Genomic DNA, 17,240 nt, shown 5'->3' on the forward strand with positions numbered 1-17,240 from the left:
TCTTTCACTTCTAAAACAAAACTCAAAACGGTTCGATTACCATTAAAAAAACGTGTACTTAAACCTTGCATTGCTACAGAATCTTTACAACCCTTTTCTCCTTGTAGTATTGGTATGTGGGCACATCAATTATGGTTTCAAAACTCCATCCTTACTGGAGCCACTTACATTATTTACTTAACACTTCTATTGGTCCGTTTGCAAACATTTGGAAAAAGTACAAGGGAGATCAGTAAAAATCACATTTATTAACGTTGGACATTTTAATGTGTACAGGATCAAACCAACAGAAAAGCCTAACATCTTTTCATGGTGGGATTTACCAGCAACAGAAAGGATTTAGTGGTTGGGCATGTCTTTTTATCTATTTTATTTTAGGTATACACACAGTAAGCTCAGATTTACGACCCTTAAAACTTCATCTTCCTCCAAAAAGGCACAGTCCTTTCGTGGTTACCAGACAGCAGCTGGTGACGGAATAACTGTGCTAAAATGAAAGCGTTTACACACGAATGAACAGGTGACTGAAGCTTGTCTTGAGTTCATAATTCATTATTATAACAGTACAGTGTCTTCAATAGAGCCGTGCGCCATAACCAAAAGTCTGTTTAATTCCCTCAAAGTAATAGCGCTGCCAGCCTTGTCTGGTCCGTTCCTCTTCACTCACTGGAACTCCTTTACACTCTACCTTGAGTTCAGTCTCGTGACTTCGGTTTATGAAATTAACCGTGATGGTTGCATAATGTTCTACAAAGACAAACAGAAGATAGTGAGCTAAACACACACACAAAAAACAGATCCTATTGCAGATCCATTCCCATTCACAGTAATGAGAATACCATTTTGATGACATTCGTCTACTTGTCTGAGGATTATTCTGATCAGTCGCCCCTCAATTGCCTTGTACATGTAAAACCTACTAAAAGAGCTATTTTATCATTTTTTTGTTGTTGTTTTTTATTATAATTGTTGCCATTATTAGTTTTGGAAATCCTACATTTTGATTCTGTATTTAAGTTGCTTTGAGCTGCAATGAGCATGAATAAAGATGTTGAAACCCAGATCTCAGGACTTACCGCAGGGCCAGGTCTTATACCTCCATTTCATAACTATTTTTTCTTCTGGAACCTAAGAGACCGAGACAGGAGCACAGCTTTAATACACAGAAAAATGCAAAACGATAAATCATTCTTTTGCAAAACATGCGGCACTCACCAGATCTAGGAATTCGCCGCAGACGTTGCCCTCCATGAGCCGAAATTTCCCCCCTTTATCACCGTCTACGACAGCGGCGGAGTGGGTGAAAGCTTGCACCATCTGTGGACAAATGACATGAAACATCACATGGACAGATGCAATAGGTTGGCTGCTGCACTTAAATAAGACAGAACATGCATTCAATGGGGGAGGTGGGGGGGACACGACTATTTGTCATGGGATATTAAGAAAACTGAGATTGGTGAAAATATTTTTGCCATACAGGCTGCAGGGTGCTTGAATGGCGTTACCTCCTGATTAAGAAAGATCCTGTAGAGCTCCTCCGGGGAGGTCAGGAAAGTCTCCTTCACAGTGAACTTGCAAGTGGGGATCTTCACTCCCGTATTAGGAGTCGTCGACGAGCCACCAGGAGCGATCTAAAATTACAAAATTAACAGGCATTGGTTAGTTTGGGGGGAGGGGACTGTAACACTCCACAGCAGTAAAGCTTCAGTGGTTATAATAGTGCTGGATGACAACATTTAGGTTTTACTCAATCAGTTAGACAAGTATTAGTAAAAAGTACACCTGGGAAGTTAGAGTTCTAACATGGTCAAACACCTACCAGAGTTTTCTCCGATTTAGCTTTAGACTGTGATGCTTGTGCTTTATTCATGCCGTTTGCAGTGGGCAAGATCATGCCTTGAGTGAACTCTGAAACGGAGACAATTACAATCACTATACAATTGCACTTGATATTATTACTAAATAAATACAAAACATTCTTCCCTATACTCCCATGATTTAATATTAACAGAGACTGGACCCACAAATGCAAAGAGTGCATTGTTATCAGGATGATCATACCTGTTTTTAGGGATGTTACATAGTCACCCAGCGCCAATCGTACTTTTTTTGCTCCTTCTTTCTTCATCAGTTCAGTCAATGGTGTCTTAGGTTCATCTTTGCAAAGTGAGACAGAGATCTATATATAAAGAAAAACAGAAGGGAAAGAACAAGTTTAACATGATGTAGCAAAACATTCAAATAACACGTCCCATTTCTCTTTTTGACAAAAACAAAAAGGGATCAAAAAGGGACCAAGAATATCCTAAAACAAATCAAAACACTGCTTACGTCCAAGTCATCCATGTCATTTTCATCTGAAAGGTTAGGAACCTCTATATTGCCTTTGTATTTTATTCCAGACTTTGATGTCCCTGTTAAAATGAAAGGGGGGAGAGAGAAGAAGGAAAATAAACATCTTTCTAGCATAAAAAGGGTCTATCCAGCAATACAGCACCATCAAAACTATGTCTAATGAGAGCTTAAAAACAAAACATGCCCCTACGCACGCTCTACACAATCAATTGACTGTTTAGGTAAAGGCATCTGAATTAAACTGATTAGTGATTATCCACTAACACTCATACCTAAAATCCTAAAAAACAATAAAAAAATAAAAAAAAGTAATCTGGAGATGCAAATTCAGACAGGATCAACAAATACTTTCATATATTCATCATGTTTTTTTATTATTTGCATTTGAAACTGCTAATTATTTTTCTCTTTTAACCCCTCGATTTTTGGAATTGTTCAATCTACCGCTGGAACTCCTGTAAAGCAGGGAGAGAGCAGCCAACCAACGTGCATCCTCTGAAATGTGTGTCTTTAAACAAGCACTCTTAACAATCACTTACTTTAAAAACATCACACTCTGTCCCATTTCCTTACCAGTCCATGTCATTTTCAAAGTCCACTCATAGAAGAAGATGAGTTTCCCTTTGCGGTTGTTGATGGAGGCCTCTCCCTCCATCTTGCTCACTTCGGTCACCTCACAGCTGCCCTCCTCGTTCTCCACCCGCACCGCCAGCAGTAGCTCCTTCAGCTTATCGCTGGACCAGTTTGTAGCATCTCGTTCTGTCCTGAGTGCAGGAAAGAGAAAATCAAGAGGAAATCAGTCCAAAAAAACAAGGACAACTATGTCTGGAATGTAGGGCACACCATTAGCATACTCTTGCACTGAGATTACACGTGTTAAAAAGTCATTTCAGACTGGGAATCATGCCAGTTCACTGCAGGTTCAGATAATAGCAGAGAACAGTTTGGTACTCTGTAAAACATGAAGTTGAGATCCTGTCCACAAGGTCGGATACTGACAGTAGATATTATAGGTTATTGCTTTTTTTTTTTTTTTTTTTTTTTTTTTTAAGGTTTTAATGCACTTTTGCAAACATTTGAAGTCTACAAAGTGAAACAGCCAACAAAGAACCCCAAGTTATTCAATCCATGTAATGAATGTAATTATTTAATGTTACGCAGAACTGCCAGTTACCATTCCCTTTGGTGTGGGTCATGGTGGCACATATGTCTTCCTAATGAGTAAGGTACGAAAATAAATTGCATCTGCCTGTCCAATCCTACTCACATACTCCTCAGTCTTGAAATAGCATTGCCTGCAGCGCCAAAGGGACCTTCGGATTCCACCATGTTCAAGCCTACTCCTCCACACAACTAGGTTTATGCAATCACCCCACCTATTTGCCTGCTGTTGCTTTTATGCCGAATTACTTGTATTTCTTATGTGCTGGTCGTGAATACACTATTAGAAAAGCATAACAATGCAGGAAGAGTGGGCACTTGTGCCTGTCAGTCTGATAATGCCTGTTGAGTCGAGGCAAACAATGGATTATATCACAAGGTCCAGGGGTGTCAATAACAAGGCAAAATACACTTCGAGACCGATCTTAAACGAGGTTTGAACTTACTGGATTCGACTGGTACTGGCATTAAGACCTACTTTTGAAAGCATAGCCATCTTGGAGAGAGGATGTACATGAATGTTGCCACCTTCATATTTTTACAAAAGTTTTACAAAAAGGTGACTAACAGTCAACAGTCAATTAGTAAACAGAAAGCAGAAACACACAATGAAAAATAGCAAGGAACTTAATTAAGCGTATTATACAAATACAATTTGCTGAAATTCTCCTTTTAGGAAATACATACCACATGTAGTTATGCCATAAGATAATGCCAGCGAGTTAACGAAATACACTAAAATTAACCTTTTGTGAAATGTACAGCACCTGCAGTAATTAATTTAAAGAGAAATTAAAATGAGCTTTGAGTTAAAAGTGAAAACTGCTGGGCACTGGCCATGGTCCTGGTTTCACATATTTTATTCAGATTTAATAAAAGGAAAATAAAACCTTGGCATTTGCAGATGCACAGAGAGATTCACAAATTCAGCCTAGAGGAACCGTAAAGATCAAAAGGAATGCAATAGTAATTTAGGCCTACATAATTTCACATACACTATCAGAAAGCTGTCTATTGCACTTTCTACAGCACTTAGCTAATCAATTGTATATATACACCCATACTGCTCTGAAAATAATTAAGAGACCACTGCAAAATTATCAGTGTCTCTGGTTTTACTATTTATAGGTATGCGTTTGGTTAAAATGAACATTTTTGTTTTATTCTATTAACTACGGACTACATTTCTCCCAAATTCCAAATAAAAATATGAATGGAATGGAATGGCTGCCATACATGCAGAGAAATTTTCTCCAGAGCTGTATGTATGTGTATAATCAGTCAGTCTATCGATCCAATGCTGGATGAAGGCCTCCCCAAGACGTTTCCTTTTGCTTTATCTATAGCTTCCCTTTTCCATGTCAAACCTGCAAATCGATATACACATACACATGCACACATCTTGGGGAGGCCTTCCAGCTGCTCCAGCTGTGCAACGACAAAGGCTGATGATATATATATATATATATGAAACCTTATGTCTCAATAGTGCATTGATGCCTCCTTAAGAAGTAACAGTAAAGTGGAACCTGACTACACAGGATCAAAGGCAGAATTTAACATGAATAAACACAGGCGAAGTTATGTCTTACTTTATTTTATTTGTATTGCGGTTCATATACCATCCAGACGCAAATGCAGAAATACGATCTCCTTTTCCTTTCAATGAAAATGACTCGGTCCGATTCGTAGCTGGTCGGCGGGAATCACCACGTTATGAATGATATCATGAACTAAATCAACAATCTTGACTGCACTTGAATGCATGTGTGTGAGCAGCTGCAATGGCAACGGATTCGTCGCTTCTTTTTTAATTATCTCCAATTACAGAGCCGGCAGTTTGGTTGCTACGGCTGTCTTGGTGCAATTCCTTCCCCAGCCAGAAACCATCCCGCTCTCTCATTTGACTAGTTTTAAGGTTTCTGGTCCCACAGCTCCCGGTCTGGCCCGGCTCCTGACTGGCTGGGACCGGTCGCCTGTGCATCTGTGTTTTATGACACCTGCGTCCATCTGCGCGAAACCGGCCGCAGAAAACGCCGCGCCAGGCCGGGCTGCCCAGCCATGTGTACCCGAGGAGCAACCACGTCCCGGCGCGGATCTGCCCGCCGTCGCTTTCATCCCTGAAAACGGACTATATTTGTGGGCGACCGTCACTGGCTGCCCCATCTTACCAGTGCCAGTTGTTGACGTTGGTGGCATCGGCCCTCTCCTCTACGATCCAGCGAGGGTCTCCTTCTCCCCACTTGGCCATGACAGTTCAATAGGATAAAAAGGAGAGTCTGCTCCGGGCGAGAATGAAACTCAATGTAAAACCAGTTCTCAATGAAGAAAGAGCAAGAGGTCCGTCGCCGGCTCTCGGTCGATGTGGGTCACCAGCCCGGCTCCAGCGGTGTAGCCTGCTACCCGCCGTCTCTCGCCGCACTTTTCTAGAACACTCGTCTCTTTTCTCGGTCGCTTTTTAATCTCTCGCCGTAGAAATTACTGGAAGGGGAACAGCGCCGTGCGTCACCTGCGCAGCGCTCCGCCGGCCGCTTCCGCAACATGCCGGGCATTTCGGTTCCGCCGCCGGCCGCATCTCGACGCTTCCTGATTCTTCTGGGTTTTAAATTGAGGAAATAAAATATTGATGTAATTCGATTCGTTTAAAGGGTTTCATTTTAGTATTGGTCGTGCCAGCGTTAGCATGAACTGTGTTTTTTCGTGTAAAAGTACGTGTCCGTTTTCAATATATCGAACTATAAAGCTATTGGAACTCCAAATCATAGGCGGTGTGGGTGTGACAGCTTGTAAACTACAACTCCCATCATGCCCGTCGCGGCCCTTGCACACACGCAAGTTGAAAGACTTTAAAACGCCTGGGATTTGTAGTTGGTGGTTTTTCTAATGTAGTTTTATCCTACGACAGGTTGCTAACTAAATACTACAACTCCCAGAATATATCGCATGTTGTGATGACATTCATCGGGCAGTTTTCTGACGGGGCTTTGGTGGGCAGAGGTAAGGGAAGGTATTTAATCGAAAACTGATGGGAGATTTGTCCAACAATGACATAAAATGCATTATAATTATCGATCTGTTCATTGACTTTGGTAAATCCTTTGTCGTCTGCCTGGGAATATATTACAAACTACAAACAATAAGGTCCTTTTGGTTTACTGTAGCTTATTTACATGTAGGATATAGAAATTTGAATCTCGGAAATCAGCAATCCACGTAATAACATTGAGAAGCATTCGTGTGACATTTTAGATAAATATATAGAGCACTACATTGTGAATAGATTGTGGTGTTTGAAGTAAACCTGACTACCGGTACATTTGTATTATTTCTCCACTGCCGTGCAAAAGCAAGGAAACCGCAAATAACTACACTCTTGTTTTGCACACCAGCCTGCGTTTATTGTTATGTGTGAACTGATATATATTGTAAATCCTTATTCATATTCTGCAGTGTCCGACTACTCACATCCACAACGTATTAAACAGACATTATTATTTCATTGCCTTTCAGATGATCAGAGGTAAAGGTGATGAAGATGACTATTGGAACAGTTCAAAGTTCAAAGCTTTCACGTTTGATGATGATGATGACGAATTTTCCAGGGTACTACTGGACATAAACCGTCCCCTATTATTGACTTTGCTTGGTTCAGCTGTTACATGTAATTTCTTATTGATGTGGCTGTTCTCATATGTATAGTCAGAATGTCCAGATGTGATTTGTGTTTTAATGTGATGAATATGCTTTCCGAGATGAATAGGAATGGATAACACACTTGACACCCTTCAGGACCAAAGCTGACGTCTTCTGACTTAACCGAGCAGATACTTGCTGAATACATTTAAAACACAAAACAAACGCATAAATCTGGGTTCCAAGTCTTTAGACATAGTTTATGAGCTTGGGTGGCTTATAAAAATGTGAGTAGCACCAAATATTGATCTAGGGTTGCAAGGATCTGCCGTTACATTGACACGCGTGTTGCTGGTTCCTGCAGTTGAAGGAGTCGAAGAGAACAGTGAACAGGATCCGCAGTCTAGTGGATGAGGAGGAGGAGGAGGAGGAGGATGACGTGGAGAAGGTCAGCTGGAGTGGAGAGCCAGTGGGAAGTATGCAAGAGCTCTTTATAGGACATACTGGGCGTGGGGGGCAGATTGCCAGAATGCCATGTTGGCCCACCAGGCCCTTTATAATAGTGTTAAAGTTGGGGCAGATGATTTAAGAGAGGTATATGAGTGGTGACTCAAATAAGCCAGTTTAGTTGAGTTAAAACACTTTAACATTGTGATAATTTGATACTGGTTAATGAGAACATTTTTTTATATACCTGATCCAATGAGGTCACGTTTCAGAACAATAAGATGTATGAACCAAATGAGAAAAATACCTCCTGACAGATTAAGGTTTTCACAACAGTTGGTGCTGGAATCACGGAGACTTCAATCTGGAATGGTGACTGATATATGTCAAAGATAATATGAAGAGAGCTGTGATCGTGTGTCACCTGAGTTTGTTGCTCTATTTTGCCAATGTGACATTCTCAAGGGTGGTCTCTCTGCTGTTGTTCTTTCACAGGCATCAGCTGGTCTATCAATGAGACCGCGTCCACCTCCCGAGTGGCCGGAGAGGTTCGGGATCAAGGATTCCCCAAGATTGACAGCACACCCTCCTTACCCAAACAGCTCTCCAGCTACTCCTTAAGCAGCCTGTTCAAAGGTGCCTGATGCAGTACTAGGATCAAATGGCCACCACAGTCAAGGAGAGCATGTGAAAATGAGAGGTTGACAGCGGTTTGGGCCCTCTTCGTGGTTTGGTTGTTAACAGTAGCAGATCTTCTTTTGAAAACTCCCATTGACTCGCATTCCACTGCAACATAATCATGCGTGCATTTAACATACTTTTTCATAGCCGACCAATGGCTTGAGATGAGTCTGTATCCATGACACTGTATAAGGAAGGGTACTCATGAAACCATGTTTTAGAGGTCAAATCAGCTGTTGTTTCTGTTTTCTAGGGCGAGGCAAACAGGGCAGTTTTCAGTCATTCTCTGATAGTAAGTAGCCGTCTGTCGTTTTGGATGATGTGTCTGACCGCTGTGCTGTAGAGATGCCTCCAATCAGAGTTTTAGTCAAATAATAGTTTAGCAGTTAAATAATTAAACTAATAGTTGATGAAAAGTTGTAATTTAGTTCACTTAAAATCTTTAATGTATTTATTGTTTCATTTTTATACTTTACAATTATTATTGATTTTGTCTGTCTTTGTCCAAGGACACTGGCATGCTGGATGGAACTGGCAAACATTGCATGGAGACATTTTTAGATGTTAAACTGCTCAATTAAAAAAAATACAGAACAAAGGAATGAGGGGGGTTGTAATCTGAGCTTTCATAGTGGTCATGAATATGGTGTCTAAAAGAGCATGAATTGACATTAAGTAGACATAAAAGTAAGATTAGTATTAACTCTAATTCTGAATCAAAATGTTTTCATAGATGCACATCTGAATAAGTAATACATAAATGCGTGTCTTCCTTTTGTCAAGTTCTTAGTGATACGTCGTCCAAAAGTTTTGCACCAGAACTTCGAAAGCCAAAATCGGAATACAAGGTAAATAAAGATTTTTATTTTCTCATGTCTGTTGGCTTTATAAATGAAGTCTGAGCTTCTGACCAGTGTGTTTAATTGCTGCTATTGTTTTGCTAAAGGACTATGTTAGTGACTGGAGCGTGGAAGAGACTATTAGACGGATGCAGAGGGGGAAGGTTAGTGTTACATCTTCACTAGACACACTTACAATGTGTGTGTGTGTATGTGTACAAATGTTAAAGCTCTGCAGTGCATCACTGTTTTCCCTGTTGGTGTTGTGCTGCAGGCCTATTCCCTGGAGAAGTTCCGCTCCCTGAAGGACAAACTCCTGCTCTTAGACGCAGCAGTGGGGACACACGATGGAAACGCCATCACTGCAGTAAGTGCCGGGCGGCCTGTCGTGCATGGCATTGCCTCTTTTGACTCCTGGTCTGTTATGATACCCACCTTACACTAGTGGAATAAAGGCAGGAAGCCCCTCCTGTTCAGACTCTTCCAAGAGGAGGTCTGAACTTTCATCTCTTGCCTTCAGAAATAATACCTGGTCTACAGGCCGCAGTACAAAGGAGCATTAGAGTCCTGTTCAGTGTGTGACTAACACAAAAATCTTTGCTTTGCAGGTGTTGATCTTTTTGAAGAGGTCTTTAAGTAAAGGTAAGCATGCTAATTTTCTTGTGCTTTGCTGTGGACTTCAGGTGTAAGTCCCTTTTTCATTCTTTTATGGTGCTTATTTCAGAAAGGGGAGTGAGTATGCAGGACTCTCCATGTGTTCAAAAACGTGTTTTAAAACATAGGTTATTTATGTTCTTTGCAATGCTCTGAAGTTCAGATTGTCAGTCTTTTTTTTTTTTTTTCTTAAGAAATCCTGTTTCGGGAGTTAGTGTCCAGAGAGATAGCCTTGCGGCATTATATCCACTTTCTGAAGGAAATGGGGGAACAGAAACTACTACTGGAGCTTCTCACGTAAGGGTGGATACTGTTTCACTTCAAATTCTCATTCTTGTTTAGTTCCAATTTTCATTTTAATATAAATAATGCCTTCCAATTCATGTAATTTGTGGGTAGAAATGTAGCTGCTGATTATCTTGGGATTATTTTGATTGATTGATTGATTGATTTGACTTTAATTCACTGAGTTTAAAATTGTAATTTTCAAGGAGAACCGGAGAGTAATGAATAGTGAAGAGACAAATATGATTAGATAAAATGGCTATTATACTTGCCTGTTCTGTTTTTTCTACAGATCCTTAGGAAAGGCAGAAGATGTTGCTGTAAGTAGTTTTTGTAATACAAGCTGCACCCTGAACTCTGATATTTGTAACATCAGGCTTTGTATCTCGGTTAAAGCTGGCGTTTGAAGATAAAATACAATTTTGTAAATCTGTGAACACAGACAGGAATGTTAATACTACTTTGATCGTGAAAGCATGAAAGAACTAACATTTTCAGGTCACCAGTTGGCACTTCAATTGGAGTGTGAGTTAATTACATTGTATGGAATATTCTGTAATCACTGTGTATTACCTGGTGTGATTTTGTTCTGTTTTTAATTTTAGTAGGAAATATGATATGCCTCTCCATATTTTTCTTGACCACTTACAGCTCTTGCAGTACAGAGAGCATCTGAACATAAAAGATGATGTCAAAAGGAAGGAATATTTGAAAACATGTATCGGGTAAGATAAATACTTTTTTGACTGTGCATGCTGGTAAAAAAGGTGTGACAGTAGAGGTAGTGTCATCATTTATTTTAAGGTGGTAATGGCTGGATTACAATTTAAATGTGTTTGGATTAATACTGATTGAACACTGTATTCACAGTGATTAACAATACCTAATTTAGACATTTTTGTTTTGTTGTGATCATTTGTATTCAAACATAAAGCAAAACTATTTAAAGGAGTAACCAGCCATAACTGCATTGAGACAGCCCTAGTGACATCTTTGTCAATGCTTTTGTGTTAGCCTTCCTTTTTCAGCTGATGATGCCAACCATGTTCAAGACCACTACACACTCCTGGAAAGACAGATCATTATAGAGGTGAGGAAACTTACGGAACTTGAGGAAACTTTACCATGGACAGTGTCTAAAAGATATCTTTGCCACCTTTACTCCCTATCTTTGCTCTGTAGTGTACAGTTCAGAGCTTTAACCTTGTGGAAAATAAATATATTCTTGTTCTCAAACTATAAAACAAGGTTTTCATTGTATATCACTTCCTAGATATCTCGCATATCACTTATTGATTATGTATTGTGTATATATATTATGTGGGGAGTTCCATATATATTCAATATACACATTTTGCAAATCCAACTGACAAATGGACAGTTTTCGTTCAGTATTTTATCACTTAAATGTCCAGATTGCCACACTATAGGTCGAATATGTACATTAATATATACATCTTATGAAGCAGGATATGATCAAAACCCTTACAGAAGAGAAAAAAACAACAAAACATGAATGCTTTGTATGGGCAGGTGTCCGACAAGCAAGCTGAAAAAACGGGACAGATGGAGATATTTAAGAAGTACCCAAGAAAAGCTTCCATCTTAAACATGCCCATTATCACCACTCTCTACTACTCCTGCTTTTACCATTACGGGGAGGCTGAGGTGAGTACTGGGGATGTTGAAATGAACCGAGGGAAAGAGTTGAGCTATGTGATTTATTCTGATTGTTTATTACAGTGGGTGTGATTGTGAGTCACGTTCAAACTGTGATTAACTTTAGCGCATGTCCCATTCCTGGTTGCTCACTGGAGTGTATATATCTTTTTATTCTTTTCTCCCTCTAGGGCACTTACAGCAGCCCAGCAAACATCAAGAAAACATTTAAGGTAAGAGGAACCAATTGCAGACGGCCAAAGTGTGTTCATGAGAACAACCCTGAGTTTGCATTAGAACATGGTGACCTTTTTAGCTGTGGTCTGGAATTGCAATGGATTAATGCATGCATTCTATGGTATTCTTCTTTTCAACATTTTTTTATTCATTGATGTACATTATTGTCCTGCAGTGTGCGCATTTGCCTTTTTGTGTGCTTTGCTGTGCACTAGCAGACTGCTAAAGCCCAAATCAAATAAATACTTGAACTTCCCATCACCCAGTGCTTGATGGCTGTTGGGTTGAAGTTTTGATTTGATCTGGATGGTAACATCTTCCTGGCAGGTCATTTTGTAATCCATTTCCTGGGATCACTTTTTATTTTTTGTCCCTTTTCACACAGATCTCCGAAAAACAATTTTTACTGACGGCCCTGGGGGCACGAGCCAAACAGAGGGCCTGGACTGACGTGGACAGCCTCTTCACCACAAAGGTAATACGGGACAGGAGGCTGGAGCAATACTGGGATACAATCCTCCGACCTGTTTGTGTATTTCACCACCGCACTTAAAGTTTGGAATTTGATTTTGTACACTGCGTGTCATAACATTTATAAAATGTGATGGACAGATGGACTGGTTATTGTGTCCCATCCCCCCAAGTGGCATAATCCCTCTTGTGGTTCAGTGCCAATTCTCCTTTCCTGTTACAGAACTGGCTGGGCTACACCAAGAAAAGAGCGCCTATAGGATTCCACAGAGTTGCTGATATCCTGCAGAAAAACAATGCTCCAGTACAAGTAGGTTCCTAAAATTGGCTGGATTTTTAAAGAACCCTCTGTTTAGGTATGGTATAATTCATACTTTACACCCAGCACTTGTCACTAGAGGGCGATCTTGACCATTTCAATGTTCAGATCAGTCAGTTGTGTTTTTTTATGGTTTGTTATGTCTTTCTTACTAGCAGCTGTATTTTGCAGAAGAGTTGGAAGTCAATGCAAAATATATCAAAAGTATTAAGTTTCTTTGAACTTTTAGCCCTTCAGTTATTAAAGAGGAATACATATATGCTGGTACTGTGCCAGGTATATTTTTTTCACCGAACTGAATCTGTTGGGATGTTGAATCTGTTTGGATGATATTCTTAGATGACTATTCTTAGTCATCTTGAGCCACAAAGTAGGGTCAAAAAGGGTCTTCTCAGTTAAAAAAAATAAAAAATAAAATCTCAACACCTTGACTTTGGTATTACACAGATCCCTTTTGTTTTTTGAGCTTTGCTGACATCATGATGTGCACATGTTTGTGTAGGTGGTGTGGTTTGTGCCCCTAGGTTGCACAAGCCGGAAGCACCATAGAAACTTGCCTGTGAAAAGGGTAGGTATCTGATCTCCGAGTGGTGAGCACATGTGGCTTACTTTGCGAGATCTTCTCCGCAGCGGTAGATGTGGACTAAACGGCTGACAAAATGTCCCCACTCAGCCCAATCCTCTCCCTTTGTGGTCCAACAATAAGCTGCGTGCTCACACTTCCCCTAGGTGCTGCAGGAGTATGTGTGTTTAGTGGATGACACCGAGCTGAAGATCGCCCTGGCGCAGAAGTACAAATGTCACGATGTTATCATTGATGTAAGTCACCAGTTTCCAGTTCTGTCTTCAACATGATACGGTGCACCTGGCATCACACACTTGTCATCACCAGGGACAGTTCACGTTACGCACACTTTCCTCATTCTGCACAGAATATGACCATTTATTCAATGGAGGCTCAGACTTTCTGCAGTAAGTGTGCAGGAAACTATTTACATTATCTTATATTCTAGTAATACGTATTGGGGGAATAGTTACATATGAACCAGCATGTAAACATAATGTGCAGTACACCAGGTGAATATTTGTTGTGGGCGGTCTCTCAATGTAAGTTTTCTTGTTTTATGTGTTGCATTTATTTTAACTAGTCGCAAGAGAGAGAGATGGGGAGAAGGGGGGTGTTTAAAATAGGGCTATAGCACAATTCCCATTTTACAACATAAAACAGTTTATACATATTTTATTAAACTTGAAATTTGAAATACATCTTTTTACTTCATACAATGTGAAGCGTTTTGAAATGGCTTCGTCTGTCTATTACAACTAAGTACATCAATGCAGAAAATGCACTTTTCAACAGGGCTGTTTGTGTTGCATTTACCAACCTGGCAGTGTCTTTATTCCGTGTGCCCGTGGGCAGCTGGCTGAAGGGCGAGGGGCACCTTCAGTCCTGTAGATGCTGAATTGTAATGCCAACAGCAGTCTAGACACTAACACCAGCATAAGCCTGCCGCCAGCCCGACACCTAGTATAAAAGATTGAATTCAAAAGGAAAGTTAGAAACTTGCTGAGCCCATCAGAGGACAGGCAGATGAGAGCCATATCACCTGCGATTCTTCAGTTGTTTATCAAAATGTGTGCATATACATAAACAAATAAACCAAATGTATAATAAACTTTTCACAATAAATTGTGTAAACTGGTGTATACATTGGTATGCACATATCTTAGCAGACTTATTCAATTATACAACATAAATAACCAGTTTTAAAACTAGCATAAAACTGAAATATGACATGTAATGTGAAAGCACTTTGAAATGGCTCAGTCTATTCCAGCTGCGTATCAGTGCAGAAAACACACTTTTCAAAACTAGTGTCTTATACCTAATACAAAAGAGTTAGCATTCATGATCAAACAGATGGATCAAAGCATTGCGGAAGCCACAAACTACAGGTCCGGCAGTTGGAGGAGAAAGTATTTATAACTTATTAATTTTGAGGGGTTTAAAGCGTTTTGTTATTTATTTTTCATTTAGGCCTATGTATTTTGTATTTTATTTAATTAATTAATTATTAATCTACACACAAATTACTTTGAAAATGAACGACTACACCTGTCAAAGGTAACTGTACGATTTAATAAAAGTCTGTTTTGGAATTGTAGAACATTAAGAAATATTCAGTCTAAATCAAAAGAGATTTAGTGTGTAATTTGTAAGTGAATATGCAAATTGGTGATGAACTGTCACTGGTGATGAAATGCCCGTGATGAAAACTGCATGATGATCAGCTGACAGCTACTACTGTGAGTAGGAAGAGGAGCCGTGGTTGTATTCATTCTAGTCGAATCTTGGTATGAAATGCTTGGTATGAAAGTATGTTTTAACTACCTGTGTGCATCATCAACTAATACATACGTGTGCAGATTTTAAGAACTTAAGAGAACCCAAAGACTGAGGACATAAAATGAGCTCAAACGTATAAGAGACCTTCGGGAAGTCTTACGAAACTCTGCATTTGGTTGCAATGACAACAAGAAGAAACGGTGGGGGACCTGAATTGGGCAACACTGAAAAAGGGAATGTTTTCTGGGGAAATGACAGAATGAGTGTTAATTAGTGTTAAAAATCAAGTGAGATTTCAGTAGCCTATTTGAAAATAACACTAGTATAGTGTTCTCCCCACAGCTGTATTGGATAAGTATACAGGCATGCTAGTTATTTATAAACGCATTGAGGCCTTTAGTTATTATTAGTTGTGAAGGAATGCTTCCTTTTTTTCTAAAAATATCTCCCACTAGATACTGCTGTGAGAGCTGTGTGTCAAAATCACAAGACTTTTGCCACACTATTTTTCCTTCTCCTCAGACCTACAGAGACCTGAAGGACCGACAGCAGCTGATGTTGTACAGGACTAAATTAGACCGAGGCTCTCCTGAAGAAAGGAAGATTGATGCCATCCTCAACAACACAGTAAGAAGGGCCCCTATTCCTCATGGCTCAATTTTGCATTTAAATAAGGTTCCAGCAGTTTTGGAGCGTTAAGTTAAAAACCAATTGATCAAAACTGAATTCTCCATTGGTAGCTTGAAATCATTTAAAATGCTGTTATTTTAATCAGTGGCCACAACTGTCTGTGTCATGCAACAGACAGGAAACAGATTATTTTACAAGACTTGAAATCAGCCAGTGCTGCCTTTTGACTTGCTCAGGATGTGGTGAAAACAGAATTCATGGTAAAGATAGCATATCAGAAAATACAACATTTACCAAAACATTTTGGTGTTGGTTATTCCAATATTGGGTGCTTCCTTCTGCAATCTTCCTCTTTTCATTTGTTCTCCATTGGTGCCGTTCTGTCCACAGTGATGTGCTAATGTCAACTATCGTGCATTGAATGTTAAATAAAGACCACCTAGTCCATTTCACTTTATCTGGGAATAATACCCCAGGTCACTAAAAGTAAAAGGCAATACTTTGTTTCCTGCATTCTTTTGTGTTTGTGTGTAACGCACTCCTACAAACGTGGTATTAACCACACAAAAGATGGATGCAAGAAAAAAAACGGGGCCCTTTCTCAAAAGGTTTTTAAAGCCTCAAGCACAAGTACAGTTTCTGAAAGCACATATTCACTCTGTGTTTGCTAATGAATGATTTTGTGAGTAAATGCAACTCCAGTTTAAGCCAGTCTCTGCCTTTGTTTTTCAGCAAATCCGATGGAAAAACTGAGAGAAATCTGCACACTTTGAGAGCACCTGAAGAAAGTGCAAAGGCGGACACTGTGTACCCGCTAGTGCCAATGACAGTTCTGTACAGAGAGACAAAGAACGTCCCATATCCCTGTACATCTGGTTGATTTTCTTGCTTTAAAACCGTTTGCCGAATGAGGATTTTATTTTGCATTCAGCTGCTCCGAAAGCAAAGCTCAATATGCCATCTTTTACATTGAAGGGGCCAAAGTACTCCTTTTTTTATTTGCATTTGTATGTTTGCAGAAGATAAAATGAGTTCTACCCAGTGTGCTTACTGTAATATAACTGTAATTTTCACTTTGGTTTTTTTTCTCATAAAGCATCTCATCATTGTCAGCACCTTCCCCAAAATGTGTACAATGAGTGCTTTGATGACGGCACTGCCGAAACTAAATAAAGGAAATAGAAGTGAAATAGCAGGGACAGAAATGGTAAAATACAAATTTCCTGCTCATTTTTTCTATTTATTTTGTACAGGTGCGACAAATGACTCTAGCCTGGCAAAATAAAAAGTTGCAAAATTCTGAAGTGTGGTGGTTTCTCCAAAAATGTGGCACCAGAGTAAATTGCCATGTCATTTCTCCAGCCTTTATGTGTTGGCTGGTATTGTGCACACACTAACCAAAAATATCAACTCATTTCTTTTGCAGATTCAAATGTTTGTATTTCTCACAATGCTATCCAAAATTAAGACGCTAGACTCTGTGTTACCACAGTGAAAGATGTGCACAGGAGAGCAGGGT

General features: G+C 39.7%; 2 protein-coding genes across 5 annotated transcripts; one reads left to right on the plus strand and one right to left on the minus strand.

Moving 5' to 3' along the window:
- Positions 1-229: 229 nt before the first annotated feature.
- On the minus strand, positions 230-5,955 carry ahsa1a (AHA1, activator of heat shock protein ATPase homolog 1a). Of its 2 annotated transcripts, none has more exons than XM_066694301.1 (9): positions 5,691-5,955; positions 2,932-3,122; positions 2,335-2,417; positions 2,065-2,182; positions 1,823-1,911; positions 1,509-1,634; positions 1,216-1,317; positions 1,077-1,128; positions 230-747 (listed from the first exon to the last, which is right to left on the minus strand). In XM_066694301.1, the coding sequence occupies exons 1-9, from the start codon at positions 5,768-5,770 to the stop codon at positions 575-577; spliced, it is 1,014 nt and encodes a 337-aa protein (XP_066550398.1). In that variant the 5' UTR covers positions 5,771-5,955; the 3' UTR covers positions 230-574. The 2 variants fall into 2 exon arrangements, with proteins under 2 accessions (XP_066550398.1, XP_066550399.1); XM_066694302.1 differs by lacking the exon at positions 5,691-5,955 and adding an exon at positions 5,112-5,320.
- A 155-nt stretch (positions 5,956-6,110) lies between these two features.
- vipas39 (VPS33B interacting protein, apical-basolateral polarity regulator, spe-39 homolog) lies at positions 6,111-17,021 on the plus strand. Of its 3 annotated transcripts, none has more exons than XM_066694299.1 (20): positions 6,111-6,526; positions 7,030-7,122; positions 7,517-7,628; positions 8,095-8,235; positions 8,534-8,572; positions 9,064-9,128; positions 9,227-9,283; positions 9,394-9,486; positions 9,728-9,761; positions 9,968-10,070; positions 10,351-10,378; positions 10,710-10,783; positions 11,073-11,148; positions 11,592-11,726; positions 11,909-11,950; positions 12,340-12,429; positions 12,649-12,735; positions 13,474-13,563; positions 15,614-15,718; positions 16,454-17,021. In XM_066694299.1, exons 2-20 carry the CDS (start codon positions 7,030-7,032, stop codon positions 16,472-16,474), a joined length of 1,485 nt encoding a protein of 494 aa, XP_066550396.1. In that variant the 5' UTR covers positions 6,111-6,526; the 3' UTR covers positions 16,475-17,021. The 3 variants fall into 3 exon arrangements, with proteins under 3 accessions (XP_066550396.1, XP_066550395.1, XP_066550397.1); XM_066694298.1 differs by having other exon boundaries at positions 6,111-6,516; XM_066694300.1 differs by lacking the exon at positions 6,111-6,526 and adding an exon at positions 6,542-6,608.
- Positions 17,022-17,240: the final 219 nt, after the last annotated feature.

This window comes from Amia ocellicauda, chromosome 21 (genome assembly GCF_036373705.1).
Source record: "Amia ocellicauda isolate fAmiCal2 chromosome 21, fAmiCal2.hap1, whole genome shotgun sequence".
Lineage (NCBI taxonomy): Eukaryota > Metazoa > Chordata > Actinopteri > Amiiformes > Amiidae > Amia > Amia ocellicauda.